The following is a 27926-nucleotide window of genomic DNA, read 5'->3' on the forward strand; positions in this document are numbered from 1 at the left end:
TTACGCACTAGGTGCAATTAAATAAAATACATAATCATGTAGTAAATTGTAAAACTCTGGGTAAAACTGACCCTGAAAAAGCCTAGGGTTATACTGGTTTACAGTAAACTCAACTTCAGTGACCAGTACCAGACCAGCATATGTAATCATGAGACGCGTTAGAAGAGGCATAGATGCTACTGACAAAAATATAGTTTTATGGAGCTCTCTACCACATGAAGTTGTAATGATTGATGTACTGAAAAAGTACAAGTTGGGCTGGAAAATACGTTTGTCAAAAAGTAGAATATTAAGCGTTATGGGTACTATATTCTGTGATTGGACATTGATCTTAATCCAGGAAACTAGTCTGATTGCCACATGTACAGTCATGAAGTAATGTTTCGCTTAATTTGGGGCAATTATCTTTCTCACAGGGCTTTTGCTTTCCTCTGGATCAATATGTTAGGAATAGATTATACTCGATGGCCTTCTGTCTCATTTCAACCTTAAAACTATTAACTATACACACATTATTATTAATGACACACTTGCGTCATAAGAAAACTCTTTGGAGCTTTTTATAATGAAAATGACTGTTCCTGTAGACCATGTACTGGCTGCCAGGAACTATATTTCATTAATCTGTTTTATGTCTTTCCAGGTAATTTCCATGGTGATGGTGGCTATTGGAGTCTATGCACGGCTAATGAAACATGCCGGTAAGCTCATTATGTGCTCTTCCTTGCTTCCTAACGGAATGTGAAGAATAAAATACACATACTCTAAGACGGGAAACTAGCTAAAGACTATTGAGCACTACTAACGTAAGATATATTAGATGGTGGCCCGATTCTTACGTATCGGGTATTCTAGAATATGTATGTATGCATGTACGTCGCGCTTAGCACAGCCACGTAGTATATAGCACAGCCACGTAGTATATAGCAGCCACATAGTATATAGCACAGCCCACGTAACACACAGCCACGCAGTATATAACTCAGCCCACGCAGTATATAACCCAGCCCACGCAGTATATAACCCAGCCCACGCAGTATATAGCACAGCCACGTAGTATATAGCACAGCCACGTAGTATATAACACACTATATAACAGCCCACGCAGTATATAACACAGCCCACGTAGTACATAGCAGTATGGGCACCATATCCCTGTTAAAAAAAAAAAAAAAAGTAAATAAAAGATATATACTCACCCTCCGGCATCCAGCGAAGCTGTGCCGATGCGCGCGATGCTGCCGCCAGCTTCTGTTCGCAGTGATGCATTGCGAAATTACCCAGATGACTTGGCTGTCTCGCGAGACCGCTAAGTCATCTGGGTAATTTCGCAATGCATCACTGGGAACTGAAGCTGGCAGCAGCATCGTGCACATCGGTGGACGGCGGAAGGTGAGAATAGCACAATTTTTTTTTTTTTTATTATTTTTAACATTATATCTTTTTACTATTGATAGGCAGCATCAATAGTAAAAGTTGGTCCGCGATGGGGCGACACACTGGCGCTGACTGGAGGGGAGTAGGGAGGGGGCACTGACTGGAGGAGAGTAGGGAGGGGCCAATTTGCGGCTGGACTAAGCCTAAGACTATAAACATAAGGATGAATGACCTCGGGGAGATCAAAACATCCAACACTGCGGAGACACCATCACATGTTTCTCAACGCAGTGATCCAGAACACTGCCCCCATCCCATGTGATGGTGTCTCCGTGGCTTTTCTACATGCATTTGCATATTTCCCATAAACTTTTTCACCACTCATGGTTAATGGTTGGGTGAAGCCATTTATTGTCCAACTATTGTGTTTTCTCTTTTTAAATCATAATGAGAACCCAAAACATCCAAATTAGTATAGTAATTTATATTAGTATAAATATATTTAAAAAGAAAGGAATTTTAAAGCATAACTGTCAATTATATTTTTTTATTAAATCGAGTACACATGAAAATAAGAAAATTTGTAAAATTCTCAATTCACAGGTAAAATCTGTATTCAGTGAAAACAGATTATTACATTACTAAGAGAAATTGTAACCAGTAACAACTGCCACCTCCTATGTAGATTATTCCGTTTTCTCCTATCTCAGTAAAGGGAAAATGTCTTCACTGAATACAGATTTTTTTACCTCAGAATTGAGAATTTTGAAAATGACTGATTAGTTGGTGGAGAAAGAAGCAGATTTCTCTGATAAGATATATTACAATATAATATATAGACAACAGAATATAACTCCAAGTAAATCAAACTTCTGTGAAATCAAACTGTCCACTTAGGAAGCAACACTGTGACAATCAATTTCACATGCTGTTGTGAAAATGGAATAGACGAAGGAAGGAAATTATTGGCAATTATCAAGACACACTCAATAAAGGAGTGGTTCTGCAGGTGGGGACCACAGACCACACCTCAGTACCAATGCTTTCTGGCTGATGTTTTGGTCACTTTTGAATGTTGGTTGTGCTTTCACACTCGTGGTAGCATGAGACTGACTTTACAACCCACACAAGTGGCTCAGGTAGTGCTGCTCATCCAGGATGGCACATCAATGCGAGCTGTGGCAGGAAGGTTTGCTGTGTCTGTCAGTGTAATGTCCAGAGGCTGGAGGTGCTACCAGGAGACAGGCCAGTACACCAGGAGACGTGGAGGGGGCCGTAGGAGGGCAACAACCCAGCAGCAGGACCACTACCTCAGCCTTTGTGCAAGGAGGAACAGGAGGAGCACTGCCAGAGCCCTGCTAAATGACCTCCAGCAGGCCACAAATGTGCATGTAGAACCTACAAAAGAGTCCTGGGAGCCACCCAGGGGCCTCCCCCCTCAAGGGCTAACACTAAGAAAACCGAACATACTAACAAGTACTAAAGGGTTGGATTTGTTGTAAAATCTAAAATAATAAAGTATTAAAGTTGACAGTGCACATCAATCCAAACTGAGCAAGGGGGAGCTACAAATTCAATATTTTATTATAGAAAAACATAACAGCATCAATAAATACAGAGACAGCAGTACAGAGTGGCAGAAAAACACAGCTAGATGGTGAGCGCCTCAGGTGGTAGAATAGGCGCAAAAAAGATAACACATATAACCCCCCGCTGCTCAATCCGCAACAAGCAGAGCTGCCAGTATCAGGGCTGCATAAAGTGACAGTGAATTTTTATTCAATAGTCTAGCATAAGACCGCAGCCACACAAAGACGCCTCCTGACGAAGCCAAGGCGGTGAAACGCGCGTCGAGGCTCTCCACACCCCGCTGCATGCCCGCACTGTGCTGCTGCCATGACCTCCCAAGGTAATATGAACTAGTCTGATTTGGCATCTTGCCCAGCACCTTGCTAGTTGGTTACTGCTCTTTACTACATCTATTTAAGATTTAGGCACATAGTGCCTTTGTGTGGCTGCGGTCTTATGCTAGACTATTGAATAAAAATTCACTGTCACTTTATGCAGCCCTGATACTGGCAGCTCTGCTTGTTGCGGATTGTGCAGCGGGGGGGTTATATGTGTTATCTTTTTTGCGCCTATTCTACCACCTGAGGCGCTCACCATCTAGCTGTGTTTTTCTGCCACTTTGTACTGCTGTCTCTGTATTTATTGATGCTGTTATGTTTTTCTATAATAAAATATTGAATTTGTAGCTCCCCCTTGCTCAGTTTGGATTGATCTGTACTGTCACATTAATACTTTATTATTTTAGATTTTACAACAAATCCAACCCTTTAGTACTTGTTAGTATGTTTGGGTTTCACAAATGTGCATGTGTCTGCACAAATGGTTAGAAACAGACTCCATGAGGATGGTTTGAGTGCCCGAGGCCCACAGATGGGGTTATGCTCACAGCCCAACACCGCGCAGGACGCTTGGCATTTGCCACAGAACACCAGGATTGGTATATTCGCCACTGGCGACCTGTGCTCTTCACAGATGAAAGCAGATTCACACTGAGCACATGTGACAGAGTCTGAAGATGCAGTGGAGAGCGATCTGCTGCCTGCAACATCCTTCAGCATGACCGGTTTGGCAGTGGGTCAGTAATAGTATAGGGTGGCATTTCTTTGGGAGGCCGCACAGCCCTCCATATGCTCACCAGAGGTAGCCTGACTGCCATTAGGTACCGAGATGAGATCCTCAGACCCCTTGTGAGACCATATGCTGGTGCGGTTGGCCCTGGGTTCCTCCTAATGCAGAACAATGCCAGACCTCATGTAGCTGGAGTGTGTCAGCAGTTCCTGCAAGATGAAGACATTGAAGCTATGAACTGGCTCGCCCATTCCCCAGACCTGAATCCGATTGAACACGTCTAAGACATCATGTCTCGTACCATCCACCAACGTCACATTGCACCACAGACAGTCCAGGAGTTGGCGGATGCTTTAGTCCAGGTCTGGGAGGAGATCCCTCAGGAGACCATCTGCCACCTCATCAGAAGCATGCCCAGGCATTGTAGGGAGGTCATACAGGCATGGGGAGGCCACACACACTACTGAGCATCATTTCCTTGTCTTGAGGCATTTCCACTGAAGTTGGATCAGCCTGTAACTTCATTTTGCACTTTGATTTTGAGCATCATTCCAACTCCAGACCTTCGTGGGATATTAGTTGTGATTTACGTTGATAATTTTTAGGTTTTTCTGTTCTCAACACATCCCACTATGTAATGAATAAAGATTTACAAGTGGAATACTTCATTCAGTGATATCTAGGATGTGGGATTTTAGTGTTTCACATATATATATATCTAATATATAAAGCTGAATGTGTGTGTGTGTGTATGTATGTATGTCCGGGATTGGCATCTGAACCGTAGCAGCTACAGCCACAAAATTTTGCACAGTCACACGTCTGGACCCCGAGAGCGTCATAGGCTATGTTGTGAGGTGAAATTTTAACCCCGCGCTTTCCAATTCACCAAACAATTTTGCCCCTATCTACATAATGGGGAAAAAGTGAAAGGAAAAGTGTTGGAGGCGTCGCAGCTACAGGCACAAAATTTTGCACAGTCACACGTCTGGACCCTGAGAGCGTCAAAGCTATATTGTGAGGTGAAATTTTAACCCCGCGCTTTCCAAGTCACCAAACAATTTTGCCCCTATCTACATAATGGGGAAAAAATGAAAGGAAAAGTGTTGGAGGCAAATTAACAGCTGCCAGATGTGAACAAGGGGGACTTAAAGAATGACAGCGATGGCACCAAAGAGTATATACTGTACAGTTGCTAAGGTGGGGCCCCAACATGGGATAATCACACCACCACGGGGATATGAACACACACACAAAATGCGCCACACACTACCACGTGCTCGAACACATATACCACCCTCAGTGCACATTTCACCACACATACACCAACCTCGCCACATAAAAGTAGAAACACAAAAGTCGCCGCTCAAAACTCGCCACGCGCAAAACTCTCCACATGCAAAACTCGCCACACGTGCAAAACTCGCCACACGCAAAACTTGCACACGCAGAAAAATTGCCACACGCAGAAAAATTGCCACATGCACAAAAGTTGCAACACATGCAAAAGTTGCCTCACACAAAACTTGCACATACTCAAAAGGCACCACACATAAAACTCGCCACGCGCAAAACTCGCCATGCGCAAAACTTGCTGCACACAACTTGCTACACTAACCTGTCACATGCAACTCGACACACAAAAAGTTGCTACACGCATGTCGCCACACAAAACTCATCTCACAAAAGTCCCTACATGCATGTCGCCACACGCAACTCAACACACACAACTTGACACACGAAACTCGCCCTAAAACACACACAAGTCTGGTATCCTTCAAAAATAAAAATCTGATTAATAAGCAGACAAACTACAAGAGCAACAAATGTACCATATAGGAATCCGGCAGCTGTCAGTCACATGACCAGTCTATTATGTGTATGTGTGAGCTAATATATACTGCCAGGGGGTGGGCTTACTGTTGGCTGGGGATTTATCAGGCTGCCATTTTAGCTTACAAATACTGAGGTAAAAATACTGACCAAATAACGTGTGAACGAGGGCTAATACAGGAGGAGATGGCATACAGCTATATACTATATACAGGAGATGACACACAGGTATATACTATTTACAGGGGAGATGACACACAGGTATATACTATATACAGGAGGAGATGACACACAGATATATACTATATACAGGAGAGATGACACACAGGTATATACTATATAGAGGAGGAGATGACATACAGGTACATACTACATACAGGAGGAGATGACATACAGGTATATACTATATACAGGAGGAGATGACACACAGGTATATACTATATACAGGAGCAGATTACCTACAGGTATATAGTATATACAGGAGGAGATGACACAGGTATATGCTATGTATAGGAGGAGATGACATACAGGTATATACTATATACAGGAGATGACACACAGATATATACTATATATAGGTGAGATGACACACAGGTATATACTATATACAGGAGATTACATACAGGTATATCTAATATATAAAGCTGAATGTGTGTATGTATGTATGTGTGTATGTCCGGGATTGGCATCTGTACCGTCGCAGCTACAGCCACAAAATTTTGCACAGTCACACGTCTGGACCCCGAGAGCGTCATAGGCTATGTTGTGAGGTGAAATTTTAACCCCGCGCGTTCCAATTCACCAAACAATTTTGCTCCTATCTACATAATGGGGAAAAAGTGAAGGGAAAAGTGTTGGAGGAAAATTGACAGCTGCCAGATGTGAACAATGAGGACTTAAAGAATGAGAGCGATGGCGACAAAGAGTATATACCGTACAGTTGCTAAGGTGGGGCCCCGACATGGGATACTCACCACACACGGGGATATGAACACAAACACAAAATGCGCCACACACTACCACGTGCTTGAACACATATACCACCCTCAGCACACATTTCACCACACACACACACCAACCTCGCCACATAAAAGTCGAAACACAAAAGTCACCACTCAAAACTCGCTACATGCAAAACTCGCCATATGCAAAACTAGGCTCACGCAAAACTCGCCACACGTGCAAAACTCACCTCATGGAAAACTCACCTCATGCAAAACTTGCACACACAGAAAAATTGCCACATGTACAAAAGTTGCACCACATGCAAAAGTTGCCTCACACAAAACTTGCACATACTCAAAATGCACCACACATAAAACTCGCCACGCGCAAAACTCGCCATGCACAAATCTTGCTGCACACAACTTGCTACACTAACCTGTCACATGCAACTCAACACACAAAATGTTGCTACACGCATGTCGCCACACAAAACTCATCTCACAAAAGTCGCTACATGCATGTCGCCACACGCAACTCAACACACACAACTTGACACATAAAACTCGCCCTAAAACACACACAAGTCTGGTATTGTCCTTCAAAAATAAAAATCTGATTAATAAGCAAACTACAAGAGCAACAAATGTACCATATAGGAAATACGGCAGCTGTCAGTCACATGACCTGTCTATTATGTGTATGTGTGAGCTAATATATACTGCCAGGGGGGAGGGCTTCCTGTTGGCTGGGGATTTATCAGGCTGCCAATAGCAACCAATCACAGCTCAGCTTCTATTTTGCTACAGTTAATTAACCTGAGCTCTGATTGGTTAATATAGGCAACAAAGACATTCTCAGTATAACAAAGCTAATATATGTTGTGAAATGCTTCTATTTGCTTAGTTTTTGCCTTTTAATAATTACATTTCTATCTATTTGTTTTGTGGTTTTTGTGTGCAGAATAAATTTTTGTTAACACATTCTATTTTGCTAACAGCAGTCATTAACCCGGGCGAAGCCGGGTAGTACAGCTAGTATATATATATATATATATATATATATATATATATATATATATATATATATATATATACATACATACATACATACATACATACATACATACATACATACATACATACACACACACACACACACACACACACACACATATATATATATATATATATATATATATATATATATATATATATATTAGTACAGACCAAAAGTATTTTCATGACTATGAAAATTGTACATTCACACTGAAGGCATCAAAACTATGAATTAACACATGTAGAATTATATACTTAACAAAACAGTATGAAACAACTGAGATTTAGTCTTATATTCTAGGTTCTTCAAAGTAGCCACCTTTTGGTTTGATGACTGCTTTGCACGCTCTTGGCATTCTCTTGATGAGCTTCAAGAGGTAGTCACCGGGAATGGTTTTCACTTCACAGGTGTGCCCTGTCAGGTTTAATAAGTGGGATTTCTTGCCTTATAAATGGGGTTGGGACCACCAGTTGTGTTGTGCAGAAGTCTGGTGGATACACAGCTGATAGTCCTACTGAATAGACTGTTAGCTACTTTTTCTTGCCATAATACAAATTCTAAGTAAAGAAAAACGAGTGGCTATCATTACTTTAAGAAACGAAGGTCAGTCAGTCCGAAAAATTGGGAAAACTTTGAAAGTGTCCCCAAGTGCAGTGGCAAAAACCATCAAGCGCTACAAAGAACCTGGCTCACATGAGGACCGCCCCAGGAAAGGAAGGCCAAGAGTCACCTCTGCTTCTAAGGAAAAGTGTATCCGAGTCACCAGCCTCAGAAATCGCAGGTTAACAGCTGCTCAGATTAGAGACCAGGTCAATGCCACACAGAGTTCTAGCAGCAGACACATCTCTACAACAACTATAAAGACGACACTTTGTGCAGCAGGCCTTCATGGTAAAATAGCTGCTAGGAAACCACTGCTAAGGACAGGCAAGAAGCAGAAGAGACTTGTTTGGGCTAAAGAACACAAGGAATGGACATTAGACCAGTGGAAATCTGTGCTTTGGTCTGATGAGTTCAAATTTGAGATCTTTGGTTCCAACCACCATGTCTTTGTGCGATGCAGAAAAGGTGAACGGATGGACTCTACATGCCTGGTTCCCACCGTGAAGCATGGAGGAGGAGGTGTGATGGTGTGGGGGTGCTTTGCTGGTGACGCTGTTGGGGATTTTTTCAAAATTGAAGGCATACTGAACCAGCATGGCTACCACAGCATCTTGCAGCGGCATGCTATTCCATCCGGTTTGCGTTTAGTTGGACCATCATTTATTTTTCAACAGGACAATGACCCCAAACACCTCCAGGCTGTGTAAGGGCTATTTGACCAAGAAGGAGAGTGATGGGGTGCTACACTAGATGACCTGGCCTCTACAGTCACCAGACCTGAACCCAATCGAGATGGTTTGGGGTGAGCTGGACCCCAGAGTGAAGGCAAAAGGGCCAACAAGTGCTAAGCATCTCTGGGAACTCCTTCAAGATTATTGGAAGACCATTCTCGGTGACTACATCTTGAAGCTCATCAAGAGAATGCCAAGAGTGTGCAAAGCAGTCATCAAAGATAAAGGTGGCTACTTTGAAGAACCTAGAATATAACACATATTTTCAGTTGTTTCACACTTTTTTGTTAAGTGTATAATTCCACATGTGTTAATTCATAGTTTTGATGCCTTCAGTGTGAATTTACAATTTTCATAGTCCTGAAAATACAGAAAAATCTTTAAATGAGAAGGTGTGTCCAAACTTTTGGTCTGTACTGTATGTATGTATGTATAATAAATAAATATTATATATATATATAATATATATATATATATAATATTAGTGGTGTAGTGACCCCTGTGGCAGCTAGGGGGTGCTGTGTGTGTGCACTGCAAGATGCACTTGGAGGCATAATTGTGACGAAACAAAGTCCGGCAGTGTTGTAAATGGCCGGTATGTGTCGCAGAGGTGCTCTGCGCTGTAAGCCCAAAATGATATGGTTATGCTGGGACTTATAGTTCCACAAGAGTTTGTTATGTTTACTTATAAGGGCGGGCTTATAGGGTTAGCTGGTGAGCTGGGCGGGACTGGCTAACCACACACTCCCATCTAGGGGAGTGGTGATTACTATATAATGTGACTAAGGGATGGTCACATGGTCTTGGAGTCTGGACCTGTATGGTCTATGCCGGAAGGTCCTGGAAGCCTGTGTTGGAAGTCCTAGAGAGTAGGATTCCTGAAGAGCACATGGCAGAGCTCTGGACCTAGTACATGCCGGTGTGTGGAACGGATGGAGATCCGTGTGTGATACTGACCGGGGTCAGTGAGAAACGTCTGAAGGATACCTCTGTGGAGGAGAGGTATCCGAGAAACCTGTGCGGCACCAACAGGTAACGGGAAGGAACCGTGTGATACTGACTGGGGTCAGAGAGAGAGACATTGTGTGTGGGGCACCTCTGAGGCCAAGAGGTGTCCAGGAACCCGTGAAGGTTGCCAACGGGTAACGGTCTGAAAACCGTGTATGATGCTGACCGGGGTCAGAGACGAACTGTGGTAAAGCTGAATATATGCAGACTGTGTTCAAACTGTTACCAAGTTCCTGTGGATGTGGTTTATGTTGTGAGAAATAAACCTAAAAGACTGTGTTTTGATAGAAAACCGTGCCCGAGTGCGTTATTCCTATGCCAAGCGAGTGTCCCCCAAGACACGTAGTAGGCGCTATGCTACAAAATATATATATATATATATATATATATATATATATATATATATATTACATATACATATATATATATGTGTATATTATATATATATATATATATATATATATATATATATATATATATATATATATATATATATATATATATATATATATATATATATATATACTCACCGGCCACTTTATTAGGTACACCATGCTAGTAACGGGTTGGACCCCCTTTTGCCTTCAGAACTGCCTCAATTCTTCGTGGCATAGATTCAACAAGGTGCTGGAAGCATTCCTCAGAGATTTTGGTCCATATTTACATGATGGCATCACACAGTTGCCGCAGATTTGTCGGCTGCACATCCCAAAGATGCTCCATACAAGGCAGGATGGATCCATGCTCTCATGATGTTTACGCCAAATTCTGACCCTACCATCCGAATGTCGCAGCAGAAATCGAGACTCATCAGACCAAGCAACGTTTTTCCAATCTTCTACTGTCCAATTTCGATGAGCTTGTACAAATTGTAGCCTCAGTTTCCTGTTCTTAGCTGAAAGGAGTGGTACCCGGTGTGGTCTTCTGCTGCTGTAGCCCATCTGCCTCAAAGTTCGACGCACTGTGCGTTCAGAGATGCTCTTAGGCCTACCTTGGTTGTAACGGGTGGCGATTTGAGTCACTGTTGCCTTTCTATCAGCTCGAACCAGTCTGCCCATTCTCCTCTGACCTCTGGCATCAACAAGGCATTTCCGCCCACAGAACTGCCGCTCACTGGATTTTTTTTCTTTTTCGGACCATTCTCTGTAAACCCTAGAGATGGTTGTGCGTGAAAATCCCAGTAGATCAGCAGTTTCTGAAATACTCAGACCAGCCCTTCTGGCACCAACAACCATGCCACGTTCAAAGGCACTCAAATCACCTTTCTTCCCCATACTGATGCTCGGTTTGAACTGCAGGAGATTGTCTTGACCATGTCTACATGCCTAAATGCACTGAGTTGCCGCCATGTGATTGGCTGATTAGAAATTAAGTGTTAACAAGAAGTTGGACAGGTGTACCTAATAAAGTGGCCAGTGAGTGTGTGTATATATATATATATATATATATATATATATATATATATATATATATAATATATTATTAGTACAGGGTTGGTCATTTATATGGATACAACTAAATAAAATGGGAATGGTTGGTGATATCAACTTCCTGTTTGTGGCAAATTAGTATATGGGAGGGGGAAAGCTTTTCAAGATGGGTAGTGGCCATTTTGAAGTCGGCCATTTTGGATCCAGCTTTATTTTTTCCAATGGGAAGAGGGTCATGTGACACATCAAACTTATTGAGAATTTCACAAGAAAAACAATGGTGTGCTTGGTTTTAACATAACTTTATTCTTTCATGAGTTATTTACAAGTTTATGACCACTTATAAAATGTGTTCAAAGTTCTGCCCGTTGTGTTGGATTATCAATGCAACCCTCTTCTCCCACTCTTGACACACTTATAGCAACACCGCAGAAATGCTAGCACAGGCTTCCAGTGTTCATTGTTTCAGATGCTGCACATCTCGTATCTTTACAGCATAGACAATTGCCTTCAGATAACCCCAAAGATAAAAGTCTTAGGGAGTCAGATCGGGAGACCTTGGTGGCCATTCAACTGATCCAATCCATTTTCCATGAAACTGTTCATGTAGGAATGCTCGGACCTGACACCCATAATGTGACAATGGCTCCTGCAGTGCATCACTAAAGAGGCACCGGAGTTCGTTCTCTCACTTTACGGCACCGGTGCTTGAGAATTTTCTCACACAGTGTTGCCGGTGACAGCATGAATTCAGGTGACCTCTCTCCCGGTGGCATAGGATTACTTCCGGTCAGTACATCGCCGGAGGCCCTGTAGAACGGTCACATCTCCCAATGTCACTATTCTACAGGAGACATTGTCGTGGGACACTCGTTATTAAATGGATTACATCGGAACAGGAAGTATACTGTTGGTTTATTTATTTTTTATGCAGGCGATCGAGGGCGTCGGGGATTAGGTGTTTGTGAGTATGTACTGTATGTGTATATGTGGGGGTTTTTTTTGTTTTATTTTTTTACTACAACACAGTAGCCGGATGATGGGACTACTACTGTCCCATCATCGGCTAATGCTGTCACTGTAGCAGACATAGCCGGATGGGACTAGTAGTCCCATCGGACGATGCTTGCCTACTCACGCACACACCAGCAGACCCCCCGCAGACACACACATACATACAGACACCCGTACACTGACACGCACATCTTCCCCGCTCACATATAGTCTCTGCCCACACACTCTTCCTCCTCCCTATATGCAGCATTATTTGCATGCAACTCCGCAGTAAAACCGCAAATCTTTTTACACCTGCAGTTTTGCTGCGGATTTTACTGACTCAATGGAAGTGAATGAGTGCAGAAACGCTGCAGATCCGCAAAAAGAATTGACATGCTGCGGAAAATAAAACGCTGCGAATCCGAACAGATTTTTTCGCGGCATGTGCACACCAATTCTTGATTTCCCATTGACTAACATTGGTAGTGCACTGCATTGCGGATTTGATGCAATTCCGCGCGTCCAAAAATGCTGCGGATCCGCATCAAAATCTGCAATTCGTGCACATAGCCTTATACTATCTAGCTGGTCAGCTCTGTTATTTAAAGAGTTGGTTAAGTGGTGACAGTATGACTAATGGAGAAGCTCGTATTTTGCAGTTTTTGAATAGGAATTCAGTATAGGCAATACTGGAAGGGTCCTATAAACCACCACAAGGCTTATTGCTTGCGCATAGATTTGTGGCACAGATTTGGAAGGAAAGTAAACATATTTTGAAATTCACTGATCAAGTAGGTGGGATAATCCCGAGTTTCCACACCTTAAAATATTACAAGATCCAACATTCTGGAAAAGTTATTGCATAACAACATTTGATAAAGTTTTAGAAAATGAAACTTTATTAACATCCGATCAGATTCATACAAAATATGGTGTTCATCACAGGGACTTTTATAGATGCCTGCAAATGAGACATGCTATGACGTACCAGTTTCCACATCCTCGGATGCAAATATCGAGATACCCGCTAATAGGTGTACTCACTACTCAGGACCCCGTAGGTGTGATATCAACACTTTACACCTTTTTACTGAACTCCAAAATTGCATCAACTCAACTAGACAACTGGCAACAACTGATACCATCAATGACTGAAGAACACTGGAGTGATGCTTTGGAGGCCCACATGGTGGTATCACCAACCGCGGATAACAAATTAATATAGTTATATATCTTTCATGAGTCTTACCTAACCCCATATAAATTATATAAATATGGCAGATTAGCTTCTGATGGGTGTCACAGATGCCGAGAATAATTGGGACACTGATTGTGTGCCAGAGCTCTGTGTATTGGGAATTGTGGATGAGGAAATGTGGCCACACTACGATAGAATACTTCTCTGTGAGACTTTATTCCTTGCCAGGAAGGCAATATCACTGAGCTGGATGGGGCATCTACTGGCAATCCATGGAGGAAACTTGTGAATGATATAATACTGTATGAAAACATAGTGTCACAATACAGCTGTCGGGTGACCTGGGAACAGGGGCTCCTTCCCTGTCCCTAACACTAGGGGGCGCCCTACCTCACCCTGGGATACTTCTGAAGGTGAAGTTGCTGGGCCTCCACCGGTGCCTTATCTCCTGAGTTGACCCTCCCATCTGTGCCTTATCTCCTGAGTTGACCCTCCATCTGTTCTCTTCCACCACCACCACCAGTTGTTGCTTTTCAATAAAAAGAGTTTACAAAAAATAATGTATTGATATTCTTATGCTAACACTGTGTTTGTAACTCCTCTACAGAGGCTGCTATGGCATGTCTTGCTGTGGACCCTGCTTTACTCCTCATAGCGGTTGGCGTTTTAATGTTCCTTATTACATTTTGTGGATGCATTGGGTCTCTACGGGAAAACATCTGCCTTTTGCAAACGGTGAGTTACGCTGACCAAGAATTTCATTTTAAAATGCACAGCCTATAAGAGAAGCAATCAGCCTTCTATAGGCCACAGACTTGTGTGGTTTATTGCTTTTCTTTCTTTCTTTTTTTTTTTTTTGCTTCTATATTGTCAACCTCTCTTCTATAAACAATGTTTTTAGAGGGATTTTCCTAAGGTTGCCAGTTATTCCCTATCCATAGAATGGCAAATAACTTACTGATTATGGAGGGTTTCATCACTGCAATCCCAGTGATCCTGAAAATAGTGACTTTGCAGAACCTCATTTTAATGGAGCAGAAGCTAAGCATCCGTAGTACAGTGTTGGCTATTTCCAGCACTCACATAGATAATGAATTGAGCAGAGGCCGAGCATCTGTAGTACAGTGTTGGCTATTTCCAGCAGACACATTGATAATTAATTGAGCAGAGGTGTGCATGCTTGACTTCCCCTACATTCAGCCCAGCTTTCAAATCTCCGCTCAGGGGATTGCTGGGTCAGGCCCCCAGCAAACAGAAAGTTATTCTCTATCCTATGAAATATGGAATAACTTTTACTCTTGGAAAATACTTTTTAATCATGTATTAAGTTTACTCTGAAGCTTCATTTACGCTATTTTATACCTGTTATTAGAGACAAATTCTACAATTTAATGGGCCCTGTACTGCAGCGGGAGCACCCTATGCAGTGATGAGGCAGTGACCCAGCAAAGTTCCAACACAAAAGTCTCTTTAATGTTCAACTTACAATAACACAGCACGTGATATCCTCTGGATCACAGCAGGGAACCGTATCCTCTGGATTACAGTCACTAAACACGCCAGTCTACTTCTGACTAGTTACCGTGGGCGAACTCACCACTGCGTATGCTGTGGGTGCCAGGCTTCTCAGCTGCCTTGGCTGTTTGGCTCCGCTGGCCTGTGTTGCCTCACACAGGTGGAGCGCTTCAAAGCCTTCTGCTCTGTACTCCTCCAAACACCAGACTGACACTTAACCTGACACACCCAAACCCTATACTGCAGGGTTTTTAGCTAGCAACCTGTGGCCTTCAGCCACATGGAAAGCCCAGCCAGGAATGAAACGGGCTGCACCACTACCGTCCTGTAGTCCGTTTTAAAACACAAAAGCCCAGAGCAGGTTTTTCCTAAGTCTGCCTTGGACAAATAGCATGTCCAAGACCTATACTCACTTTAGTCTGCTTTGCAACCACTGCTACACCTGTGACTACAATGCACTCATCCTGGGGGGAACACACAGCAACCCCTACCTGTAACACCAGTCACTGCCTCACAGCCCTTTTAAATATATAACATGTACAAGGATCTTTAATCCTGTCTATAAATTCCATTTATATTAAATTAATAGTATCACATATATTGTATTTAAAGGGGTTGTCCGCTATTCGGATAAGCCCACCTCAATCCCTACGTTTCTGACCAGTAAAATAGTAACACTTATCTTTACCTCCAGTGTCACACTGTCACCCGATCCCTGAGGCCAAGTAGTGCTGGCTTCACTGTTCTCTCCTTCAGACAAATCTGACATCCGGAGGAAGTGATAGAGTATCCACAGCTACTAGCTAATAGTTTTTTCAGGTGACTGGTTCCCTTTTAGGTAAGTATATTGATGTCACTAAAGCAAGTCACACTATAGTAATGGACCCGTAGTGACAAACGCCAATACTATACAGACGTATACGTTTAACTTAAAACAGATAACACTGCAGTAGGTTATCACGGCGCAAAAACATTATAATGTCACACCTAAACTGACACCATTCAATAACTTGTGCAATGTTGAATGATCTTAACCTTCTGTGACACTTTATAAAGATTATCTAACTCATCAATATGGTGCATTATGTGTCAAGGTAAACTTTTCTACATCTATATAAAATAAATACAACAGATATAAAGAAAAACAAGATCATAATAATACTGTAGATATTCTTATTATGCAGACAGCCATCCCCACCTGAATCGCGTTTCGCATTTACTGGGGGAGGTTGCACTGATATACTTACCTACTTTACAATCCATATGTACAGTACTCTCATTATACTGGTAAGGGCTCTTTCTCACGTCCGTGTCTCCAGTATGAGTGATGACAGTTTTCACACATACCGGAGACACATACACACACACACACAGACCCATTCAAATGAATGGGTCTGTGCACGTCAGTGTGTTTCCACGGACCGTGTGTCCGTGGGCAAAACACGCTGACATGTCAGTTTTTTACTGTCATCACGGGTCGTAAAACATCCTGCACATGTGCGCACGGAGAACACAGATGGATGTAATCCGTGTGACGCGCCCTGGCGCCAGGTAAGAAGTGCTACAGTAAGCGCTGTTAACAGGCATCGGGTGCTGAAGACGGCTCTCATCATTCTCCCTTGCTCTGCCTGCGATCAGCGCGAGCAGGGGAGAATGATGAGTTGTATTCAATGTGGTCACAATGACAGCAGGCAGCGGCTGATGGCACTATTACTCCCATCAGCCTACGCCTGCTGCCGCTAATAACAATGACAGTAGAAGCCGCAGCTTGCACGATAATAAATGGAAAACCCAGCGTGGCTTTCCCTCTATTTTCTATAAACAGCCAGGCAAAACTCACAGCTGGGGGCTGCAAGGCTAGTTATCAAGAATAGAGTAGTCCCCAACGCTGTTTTTTTTAACTATTTAAATAAATAATAAAAAAAACGGTGTGGGTCCCCCCCCCATTTTTGACAACCAGCCTTGCTACAGCTGACAGTTGGGCGCTGGTATTCTCAGGCTGGTAAGGGGCCATTGATATAGCCCCCCCCCCCAGCCTAAAAATAGCAGCCCGCAGCTGCCCAGAAAAGGCACATCTACTGTTCCTACTTGCCCTGTAGCGGTGGCAAGTGGGGTTCATATTTGTTGTTTGATGTCACCTTTGTATTGTCAGGTGACATCAAGCCCACGGTATAGTAATGGAGAGGTGTCTGTAAGACACCTCTCCATTACTAATCCTATAGTTGTATGGTAAATAAAGACACAGCCAGAATAAAGTCTTTTTATTAGAAATAAGCCAAAACACAGTTTTCCATTTTTATTTAAAAATAATAAACAGTTATACTCATCTAACGCCTAATTCCACTGAAGCCCTCATCTCCTGTAATAAAACTAAAGTAAAAAAACAGCAATATCCCTCACCTGTCCATTGTTCTGTCCCACATCGTAATCCATGTCTGGGGTATAAATAGTTTTCAACCTTGAGGGTGCAAAGATGCAACCGTCCAGGCTGATAACCACTGGTGAATGAGCTGCTGCGAACACAGCATCATTGACCAGCGGTGACATCATCGAGGTTACCTCCAGTAAGTGAGCCTGCGTTCCCAGCAGGGCTGAACTGTGGTGACCTCAGCACCGTGGAAAAAAGCCAGTGATGAGGTCACTGCAGTTCAAGCTCAGTGACTACGTAGCAGATCACTGTGGAAGGAGGGGTTGCTGGCAAAGATGATGAAAATCAAAGCAAAACTGGTTTGCTTCATTCTTTTTTTTTATGAAGATAAAAGATATGGAAAATTAGAAATTAATAAAAAAAATTGTAAACAATAACGTAAATAACAAAATAAAAACTGAAGTTAAACAATAGATTACAGACATTCTGGGATAATGATTTGTTTTACTTGTAGATTATTCAACCGAGCTCTATATCATAACAACATAGAGGATTATAGGAAGAACAAAACATTATCTTCTGTCTGCTAAAGATAGCCCCTCCACAGTATAAGGGTATGTGCACACGTCAGGATTTCTTGCAGAAATTTCCTGAAGAAAACCGGAAATTTTCTGCAAGAAATCCGCAATTTTTTTTTTTTGCGTTTTTTTTAGCATTTTGCAAGCGAAATTGGCTTGCAGAATGCTAAAGTTTTCCAAGCGATCTGTAGCATCGCTTGGAAAACTGACTGACAGGTTGGTCACACTTGACAAACATAGTGTTTGACAAGTGTGACCAACTTTTTACTATAGATGCTGCCTATGCAGCATCAATAGTAAAAGAATGTTTAAAAGTAATAAAAAAAAAATGGTTATACTCACCTGCAGACAGCCGATCTCCTCAGCGGCGTCCGTTCCTATAGATGATGTGTGTGTGCAGGACCTTCGATGATGTCGCGGTCACGTGAGCGGTCACATGACCGGTCTCGCGACCAATCACAAGACCGCGACGTCATCGCAGGTCCTTCACACACACCAGCTATAGGAACCGAAGCGGCAGCATGCACCTGAGAGGCGGGACGACTGCGGGGCCCGTCGAAGGTGAGTATATCACTATTTTTTATTTTAATTCTTTTTTTTTAACCAATTATATGGTGCCCAGTCAGTGGAGGAGAGTCTCCTCTCCTCCACCCTGGGTACCAACCGCACATAATCTGCTTACTTCCCGCATGGTGTGCACAGCCCCGTGCGGGAAGTAAGCAGATCAATGCATTCCTAGGTGTGCGGAATCCCCGCAATTCCGCAAATTTAATGAACATGTTGCTTTTTTTTCCGCGATGCGATTTTTTTCGCAGAAAAAAATGCAACATTTGCACAAAAAATGCGGAATACCCTGAAAATAATGGGAGGCATGTGTTAGCGTTTTTTTCGCGTTTTTATAGCGAAAAATACTGAACGTGTGCTCATGGCCTAAGACTGTGCTTGTATACTCCAACTCCCTTTCTCACCAGTTTAGTCCAATGTCTCAGCCTCTTGATCAGCTGAGATTATCTGTTTCTGCAGTTGCTCTGCAAAAATATCCATAATGACTTCTCTAAGTTCTCCAATCTTCACCTTCAGGGCATTTTTTTCTATGATCATCATGCCCATTTAAGTTCCTTATTTTCTTCTTTAGCCTGATCAAGTCCTAAAACTTTCTGTCTCAAGACGTTTTGCTCTTCTTCATGCATCTTGATCTCCAGATTTTTATCTATCTAGCATTGTGTTCCTTCAAGAGTTTAATCAGCTTTTCCATGCCTTCTGATTCTTTTTTTTCAACTGATATCTTTAGTTTGAATTCTTTATTGATCATGGTAGTCTTTTCATTATCATCAGCTTTTAAGCATTTATGTTAACTCATATACACTTTGAGTGACGTTCAGGTGGTTTACCTTTTTTTTTTTTCTCTTGTTGAACACTTTCGTTCTGCATCTGGGTTTTATTTTATTGGCCAATGTGTAGTTTTCAGGCTTACACTAACTTTGGTTATTTTCACAGAAATAATCTGACCACTTTCAGTTTTCTCTTCTGTTTTTTTTTTTATTTCCAGAGATGTCAGCACATCATCTTTTGGATCCTTTGTGAGGTTCTGTTTCTGCAGATCCATAATTCATCCTGGATGTCTGTTCATCTGACATCAATGTCATCTGTGGATATAGTTAGTCATTGCGTCTATATGAGTAGTGTCTCACCTGTTCCCTTATTGTGTTGAAAAGATATAAATGTTTATCACCTTGGAATTTAACAGTGAGTCCTTTTACCTGACATTCGCCCGAAACACCGTGTCTGCGAATTGAGATACTGATTTGGCTTTTATCCTAAGTCATATTGCACGACTCGTTAGAGGGTTGATTGTGACTTGTAGGATCGCTACTTCCAACAGGTGGCGCTATAGAGTTAAGTCCTCTTTTTCTCAGAAGAGGCAATTTGCATATTTAATTTCCCAGAGGAGCATTGTACGGCAAATAAGCCTCCTTACCTTGACAAGCCAGAGATGGTATGTCACTCTCCATAAGGAGAAACGATACCCCTTAGACCCCAGTCCAGAGCCTCTCACCTAGCCAAATCAGTTCTCATGCTTCGCACTGACGAGGGCCAACAGCCCGAAACACCGTGTCTGCGAATTGAGATATTGATTTGGCTTTTATCCTAAGTCATATTGCACGACTCGTTAAAGGGTTGATTGTGACTTGTAGGATCGCTACTTCCAACAGGTGGCGCTATAGAGTCAAGTCCTCTTTTTCTCAGAAGAGGCAATTTGCATATTCGCTTTTCTGAGAGCTGTTCTTCTTCTAGACTGAGAACATATATATTTTACTGGTATGGATCAATTCTATTTTTGCTGTGTTGGGGCACCATCCGAGAATTTCCAGCCGGTACTGGTAACAGCTGATCGGCAGGAGTTATTGATGGCCTATATTTCCCCATAGATCTCCAGCTTACCTTTTTTGTGGCCTGCATCTCCTTATCTTTACTAAGTCTCGTTTTGTACCGTTGCGTTTGCAGAAATACCTCGTTGTTTAGGCTGGATCTCCCATGCAGCTTTTGCAGTGTTCCCATGACTTATAATGGATCTTATCGGTGTATTTTTCTTGTCCTATTCCTGGTTATTAATTTGTAGTACCAAAAACAAGTCATCTCTGGACAGTAATATTTCCACTTTAAACTGCCATGACAGATAATTGTCATTATTCATTTTGGCTGTTGTACATTTCAGCTCTGAGCTGCTACCCTCTTTTCCTTTTTTTACTTATAGTATATAAGAAATATATAGTATATTAATACTGAGTTCTTTACTTGATATAAGAAATGAGAAACTGTGGAAGAGGGCTTCAGTCTGATCGCCAAGCTGTACTGTGCTCGTTCTGTGTCATTCCGCACTGTGCAATAATGAATTTCTGTATTTGGGACATACCTGTATATTGAAACTATTATCTGCATAATCCAAATATGGAGGACTAGAGGAAGATCATACAAAAAACGAGGTTATACAATATACAACATCTTTAGCAGAAAGTGCCATCTGCTGTGTGCTAAAGATAGCCCTTCCACAGCATAAGCCTGCAGTTGTTGTATACTCCCAACACGTATAACAGGCATAGTCTTTCGTCCATATTACAGCCACATGTTCCAGCCAAACCTATGTGGGTCTTAAACAGCATCATATATGACAATGCATATATTTCGGTCATAAAACGCACTATTATTCCATTATACTTTTTTTCTGTTTGTTTGACTCATGATTTTGACTTCTAAATACTGATGCTAAATACTACAAAACAGAATAAAGTAATTACTGTGTTTTTAAAATATGCACATATTATATTCGCCCAGACTTCGATTGCAATTCTTAAATACCAGCCCTGTATGGTAGAAAAATAAAAACATAAGTATAACTAAGTTCACATAAGTATGACAAAAAAAAAAATCTCGAAAAAAAGCAAATTTTTTTTATGCAATCTGAATACAATCCTTATGTCCGTATTTTACATCTGCATAAAATATCTTATAATATCTATCTAAAAATCAGATTCCATACAGAACATCCATATTGTATCCGGTTTTTATAATATTCTAGATGGTGGCCCGATTCTCGGGTATTCTAGAATATGCATGTCCACGTAGTATATTGCCCAGCCACGTAGTATATTGTCCAGTCACGTCGTAGTATATTGTCCAGTCACGTCGTAGTATATTGTCCAGTCACGTCGTAGTATATTGCCCAGCCACGTAGTATATTGCCCAGCCACGTAGTATATTGCCCAGCCACGTAGTATATTGCCCAGCCACGTAGTGTATTGCCCAGCCACGTAGTGTATTGCCCAGCCACGTAGTAAATTGTCCAGTCACGTAGTAAATTGTCCAGTCACGTAGTATATTGCCCAGCCACGTAGTATATTGCCCAGCCACGTAGTATATTGCCCAGTCATGTAGTATATTGCCCAGTCATGTAGTATATTGCCCAGTCATGTAGTATATTGCCCAGCGACGTAGTATATTGCCCAGCCACGTAGTATATTGCCCAGCCACGTAGTATATTGCCCAGTTACGCAGTATATTGCCCAGTCACATAGTATATTGCCCAGTTACGTAGTATATTGCCCAGCGCCGTAGTATATTGCACAGTTACGTAGTATATTGCCCAGCGCCGTAGTATATTGCACAGTTACGTAGTATATTGCCCAGTGACGTAGTATATTGCCCAGCCACGTTTGTCACAGGTTAAAAAATAAAAAATAAACATATACTCACCTTTCCGAGGGCCCCTTGTAGTCCACGGCAGCTTCTGGTCCCAGGGTTGGTCTGAGCGCAGGACCTGTGATGACGTCGCGGTCACATGACCGTGACGTCACGTCGGGTCCTTTCCGCGCAGGCGCGCAGGACTTGTGATGACGTCGCGGTCACATGACCGTGACGTCATGGCAGGTCCTTCTGCCATACCATCTTTGCAACCGCAACCTGCTACGGAAGATGGCGAGCGGCTCAGCGGACTACAGAGGTTGAGTATAGCAGGTTTTTTTTTTTATTTATTATTTTTAACATTACATTTTGTACTATTGATGCCGCATAGGCAGCGTCAATAGTACAAAGTTGGGGACACACATGGTTAATAGCGGCGGTAACGGAGTACGTTACCCGCGGCATAACGCGGTCCGTTACCGCCGGCATTAACCCTGTGTGAGCGGTGACCGGAGGGGTGTATGCGGGCGCCGGGCAGTGAGTGCAGGGAGTAAGGAGCGGCCATTTTTTTTCCGGACTCTGCACGTCGCTGATTGGTCTCGCCAGCTGCCTGTCATGGCTGCCGCGACCAATCAGCGAACGAATAACCGTGACAGACAGACAGAAGGACAGACAGAAAGACTGAAGTACCCTTAGACAATTATATAGTAGATTGCCATTATTATTGTAGAAACTGTCATTGATCATGGACATGTTGATGTATAAACACGGATGCCACATGGATTTCATACTAACCTAAAATACTGATGTACGGATTTTACATGGATGGAATACAGATGACAATACGTTGAAAATCATCCAAGGTTGCTGTATGAAAATCAATCAAATTTTCATATTCTCGTTTGCCCTCAGCCTAAGGGCTCATTCACATCACTGTATGTTCGGTCCATGTGCTGTCTGTGAAATATGCTAATTATACTAATTGTCTCAACTGACGGCGTGCGGTGTGCGCACTTTGATGACTGTAATCACTTAGAGTGACTGTAGGTTTTTAGCCAACCCCTTTAAAAGTTGCAGTGGAGATGAGATGAGAAGCCGCATGAAAGCCAAAAACACATGTTGTTTTACCACAATCTGCCTTGGTAAATTACCAATTTGCAAAACTATGTAATTGTACAGATGAAATACTCTTATTTTACGTGTTTCATCTGTAAGCAAAACACGGCCTATTACCGCATCATAAAACCTCTGCAAGTCTCAGTAATGCCACATGCATTTTTTTTTTACTTTAGATGCTGTTTTTAACTGCACCTCTAATAGCAATGTCTGAATGCCTCCTCACACTAAGTAAAGTTGGCAGTGACACACTGTAGGAACACTATTCATCTTTTGACAATTGGAATAGTGCCAGCCAGTTGTCATTTTTTTCATACATTAAGCCTATGTGCACACGTTCAGGATTTCTTGCAGAAATTTCCTGAGCAAAACCGGACATTTTCTGCAAGAAATCCGCATGCGTTTTTGACGCATTTTTTGCGCGTTTTTGACACACTTTTTTTCCGGAGCTTCCCAATGCGCAAAATTTATGAACATTCTGTGTTTTTTACCACGATGCGTTTTTTTTCACAGAAAAAAAAACCGCATCATGTGCACAAAAATTGCGGAATGCATTCTAAATGATGGGATGCATAATGTATGCGTTTTTATAGCGAAAAAACACGAAAAAAATGCAACGTGTGCACACAGCCTTACAGTAGGAATAACTGAGGAGCAGCAGAACGCTCTGTAACCTAAGGCTGTGTGCACACGTTCCGGATTTTTCACGTTTTTTTCGCTATAAAAACACGAAAAAAGCGCTCACATTAAGCATCCTATTTAAAAGAATGCAATCCGCATTTTGTATGCACATGCTGCGTTTTTTTACCTGAGCGGAAACGCCTTCCGGAAAAAAACCCAGCATGTTCATTAATTTGCAGAATCGCGGGGATTCCGCACACATAAGAATGCATTGATCCGCTTACTTCCCGCATGGGGCTATGCCCACCATGCGGGAAGTAAGCAGATCATGTGCGGTTGGTACCCAGGGTGGAGGAGAGGAGACTCTCCTGCAAGGACTGGGCACCATATAATTTAAAAAAAAAGGGAATTAAAATAAAAAATCGCGATATACTTACCTTCCGATGGCCCCTGGAGTCCTCCCGCCACTCAGCGGTGCACACGGCGCCTTCAGTTCCCCGGGATGTTGTGTGCGAAGGACCTGCGATGACGTCACGGTCACGTGACCGCAACGTCATCGTAGGTCCTTCGCACACAGCATCTCAGGGAACTGAAGGCGCCGCGTGCACCGCTGAGGAGATCGGTACGCCGGAAGGTAAGAATAACCTTTTTTTTTTTTTTAAATTATTTTTAACACTCTATCTTTTACTATTGATGCTGCATAGGCAGCATCAATAGTAAAAAGTTGGTCACACTTGTCAAACACTGTTTGACAAGAGTGACCAACCTGTCAATCAGTTTTCCAAGCGATGCTACAGATCGCTTGGAAAACGCTAGCATTCTGCAAGCTAATTAAGCTTGCAAAACGCTAGTGTTTAGCGGGAATACGCCTGCCAATTCCGCATGCGTTTTACCCGTGGCACAGTTGCAGAATTGCCGCGGAAATGTCCGTGGCAATTCTGCAACGTGTGCACTTAGCCTAATTGTTTATTTTCATAGGGACTAAATGTATTGACTAACACAGACATGTCAGGACAATATCGCCTCCATTTAATACTGGATTTACACATCATATTTTATGTTTGTATTCACATTACTTTTTGTTTGCCTTGATAACATATTCTAAGTATTTTTTTGCACATAATTATAAATAAATGTTATTTGTTGATTTTCTCTACAGTTTTCTATATGTCTGACATTGGTGTTTCTACTGCAGCTGTCCGCGGGCATAGTAGGCTTCGTCTATTCTGACAAGGTGATGTTTAAAAGTAAATATATTTAATTGCTTTGGAATTTATATTTTTAAATTGTTGTTATTGGTAATTAGACCAATGAATCTCTTCTATTCTTGAAGAAATATCCTCAGGAAAGTTTCAGATGGGTGATCAAAGATGCCATGGCACTCAGGAACTAGCAGAGCTCCGTACATTGCGTATTGGCCATGAAGGGTACTGTAAGCTTTCTCCCATTCACTAATATGAGAGAGAGCTTGCAGTACCATTCACGGCCACTACACAAGGACGGAGTTGTGCCACTTCCGGTTGGCCTTCAGTTAGCTGATTGCTGTGGGCGCTGGAATGTTGGTCCCCCACTGATCTGATATTAATGACTTATTCTAACGTTAGGTCATCAATATTTCAGTCCTAGAAAACCTTTTAATTCTCCATATTCTGGGCTAGTACCACATTTATGTGTACAATTGAACTAAACAAGTAAAATACTTGTTAAATAGCTAAAACTAGTCATAAATCATGCAGAATTCAGATCACAATTTCCTGAGAGCTAAACAAAAACTCCCCATGACTCACTTGGCATAGGATTGCCTCCATCTGGTCCTTGGCTGTAAGGTGTGTGATCAGAGAGATGCTGATTATTTGGCAAAGGTGCTTGTCCTTCACCTAAATTATAAATACGGTAACTACCGTATTTCATAGAATGACTTTATTATTCTATAGGTTGGTGAAACCTCTTACCTGCCGCTTTAAGACGTGTACGTATACAACCCCTGGCAAAAATTATGGAATCACCGGCCTTGGAGGATGTTCATTCAGTTGTTTAATTTTGTAGAAAAAAAAAGCAGATCACAGACATGGCACAAAACTAAAGTCATTTCAAGTGGCAACTTTGTGGCTTTAAGAAACACTAAAAGAAATCAAGAACAAAAAATGTGGTAGTCAGTAATGGTTATTTTTTTTTTTAACCAAGCATAGGGGAAAAATTATGGAGACACTCAGTTCTGAGGAAAAAAAATATGGAATCATGAAAAACAAACAAACAAAAAAACACTCCAAAACATCACTAGTATTTTGTTGCACCACCTCTGGCTTTTATAACAGCTTGCGGTCTCTGAGGCATGGACTTAATGAGTGTCAAACAGTACTCTTCATCAATCTGGCTCCAACTTTCTCTGATTGCTGTTGCCAGATCAGCTTTGCAGGTTGGAGCCTTGTCATGGACCATTTTCTTCAACTTCCACCAAAGATTTTCAATTGGATTAAGATCCGGACTATTTACAGGCCATGACATTGAACTTGTGTCTTTTTTCAAGGAATGTTTTCACAGTTTTTGCTCTATGGCAGGAAGCATTATCATCTTGAAAAATGATTTCATCATCCCCAAACATCCTTTCAATTGACGGCAAAACAAAAGTGTCCAAAATATTAACATAAACTTGTGCATTTATTGAAGATATAATGACAGCCATCTCCCCAGTGCCTTTACCTGACATGCAGTCCCATATCATCAATGACTGTGGAAATTTGCATGTTCTCTTCAGGCTGTCATCTTTATACATCTCATTGGATCGGCACCAAACAAAAGTTCCAGCATCATCACCTTGCCCAATGCAGATTTGCGATTCATCACTGAATATGACTTTCATCCAGTCATCCACAGTCCACGATTGCTTTTCCTTAGCCCATTGTTTTTTTCTGTTTAGGTGGTAATGATTGCTTTTGTTTACCTTTTCTGTATGTAAATCCCATTTCCTTTAGGCGGTTTCTTAAGGCCCCGGCACACATAGCGATTTACCAACGATCACGACCAGCGATACGACCTGGCCGTGATCGTTGGTAAGTCGTTGTGTGGTCGCTGGGGAGCTGTCACACAGACAGCTCTCTCCAGCGACCAACGATCAGGGGAACGACTTCGTCATCGTTGAAACTGTCTTCAACGATGCCGAAGTCCCCCTGCAGCACCCGGGTAACCAGGGTAAACAACGGGTTACTAAGCGCAAGGCCGCGCTTAGTAACCCGATGTTTACCCTGGTTACCAAAAAAAACAAACAGTACATACTCACCATCTGATGTCCGTCAGGTCCCTTGCCGTCCGCTTCCTGCTCTGACTGAGCCGCTGTACAGTGAGAGCACAGCACAGCAATGACGTCACCGCTGCGCTCTGCTCTCACTGTACGGCCGGATCTCAGTCAGAGCACGAAGCAGAGGGCAAGGGACCTGACGGACATCAGATGGTGAGTATGTACTGTTTGTTTTTTTTGGTAACCAGGGTAAACATTGGGTTACTAAGCGCGGCCCTGCGCTTAGTAACCCGATGTTTACCCTGGTTACCAGTGAAGACATCGCTGGATCGGTGTCACACACACCGATTCAGCGATGTCAGCGGGACCTCAACGACCAAAAAAAGGTCCAGGCCATTCCGACACGACCAGCGATCTCACAGCAGGGGCCTGATCGCTGGTACGTGTCACACATAGCGAGATCGCTACTGAGGTCGCTGTTGCGTCACAAAACTTGTGAC

General features: G+C 42.4%; 1 protein-coding gene across 1 annotated transcript in view; it reads left to right on the forward strand.

The window, feature by feature from the left end:
* Positions 1-27926, forward strand: part of TSPAN33 (tetraspanin 33) — a 74913-nt gene that overhangs the window by 23125 nt on the left and 23862 nt on the right. The window contains exons 2-4 of the mRNA XM_077264399.1: positions 644-701; positions 14422-14549; positions 25351-25425. Of these exons, the coding sequence (XP_077120514.1) occupies positions 644-701; positions 14422-14549; positions 25351-25425 (261 nt within the window). The remainder of the gene's footprint in view (positions 1-643; positions 702-14421; positions 14550-25350; positions 25426-27926) is intronic.

This window comes from Ranitomeya variabilis, chromosome 5 (assembly GCF_051348905.1).
Source record: "Ranitomeya variabilis isolate aRanVar5 chromosome 5, aRanVar5.hap1, whole genome shotgun sequence".
In the NCBI taxonomy this organism is placed as follows: Eukaryota; Metazoa; Chordata; class Amphibia; order Anura; family Dendrobatidae; genus Ranitomeya; species Ranitomeya variabilis.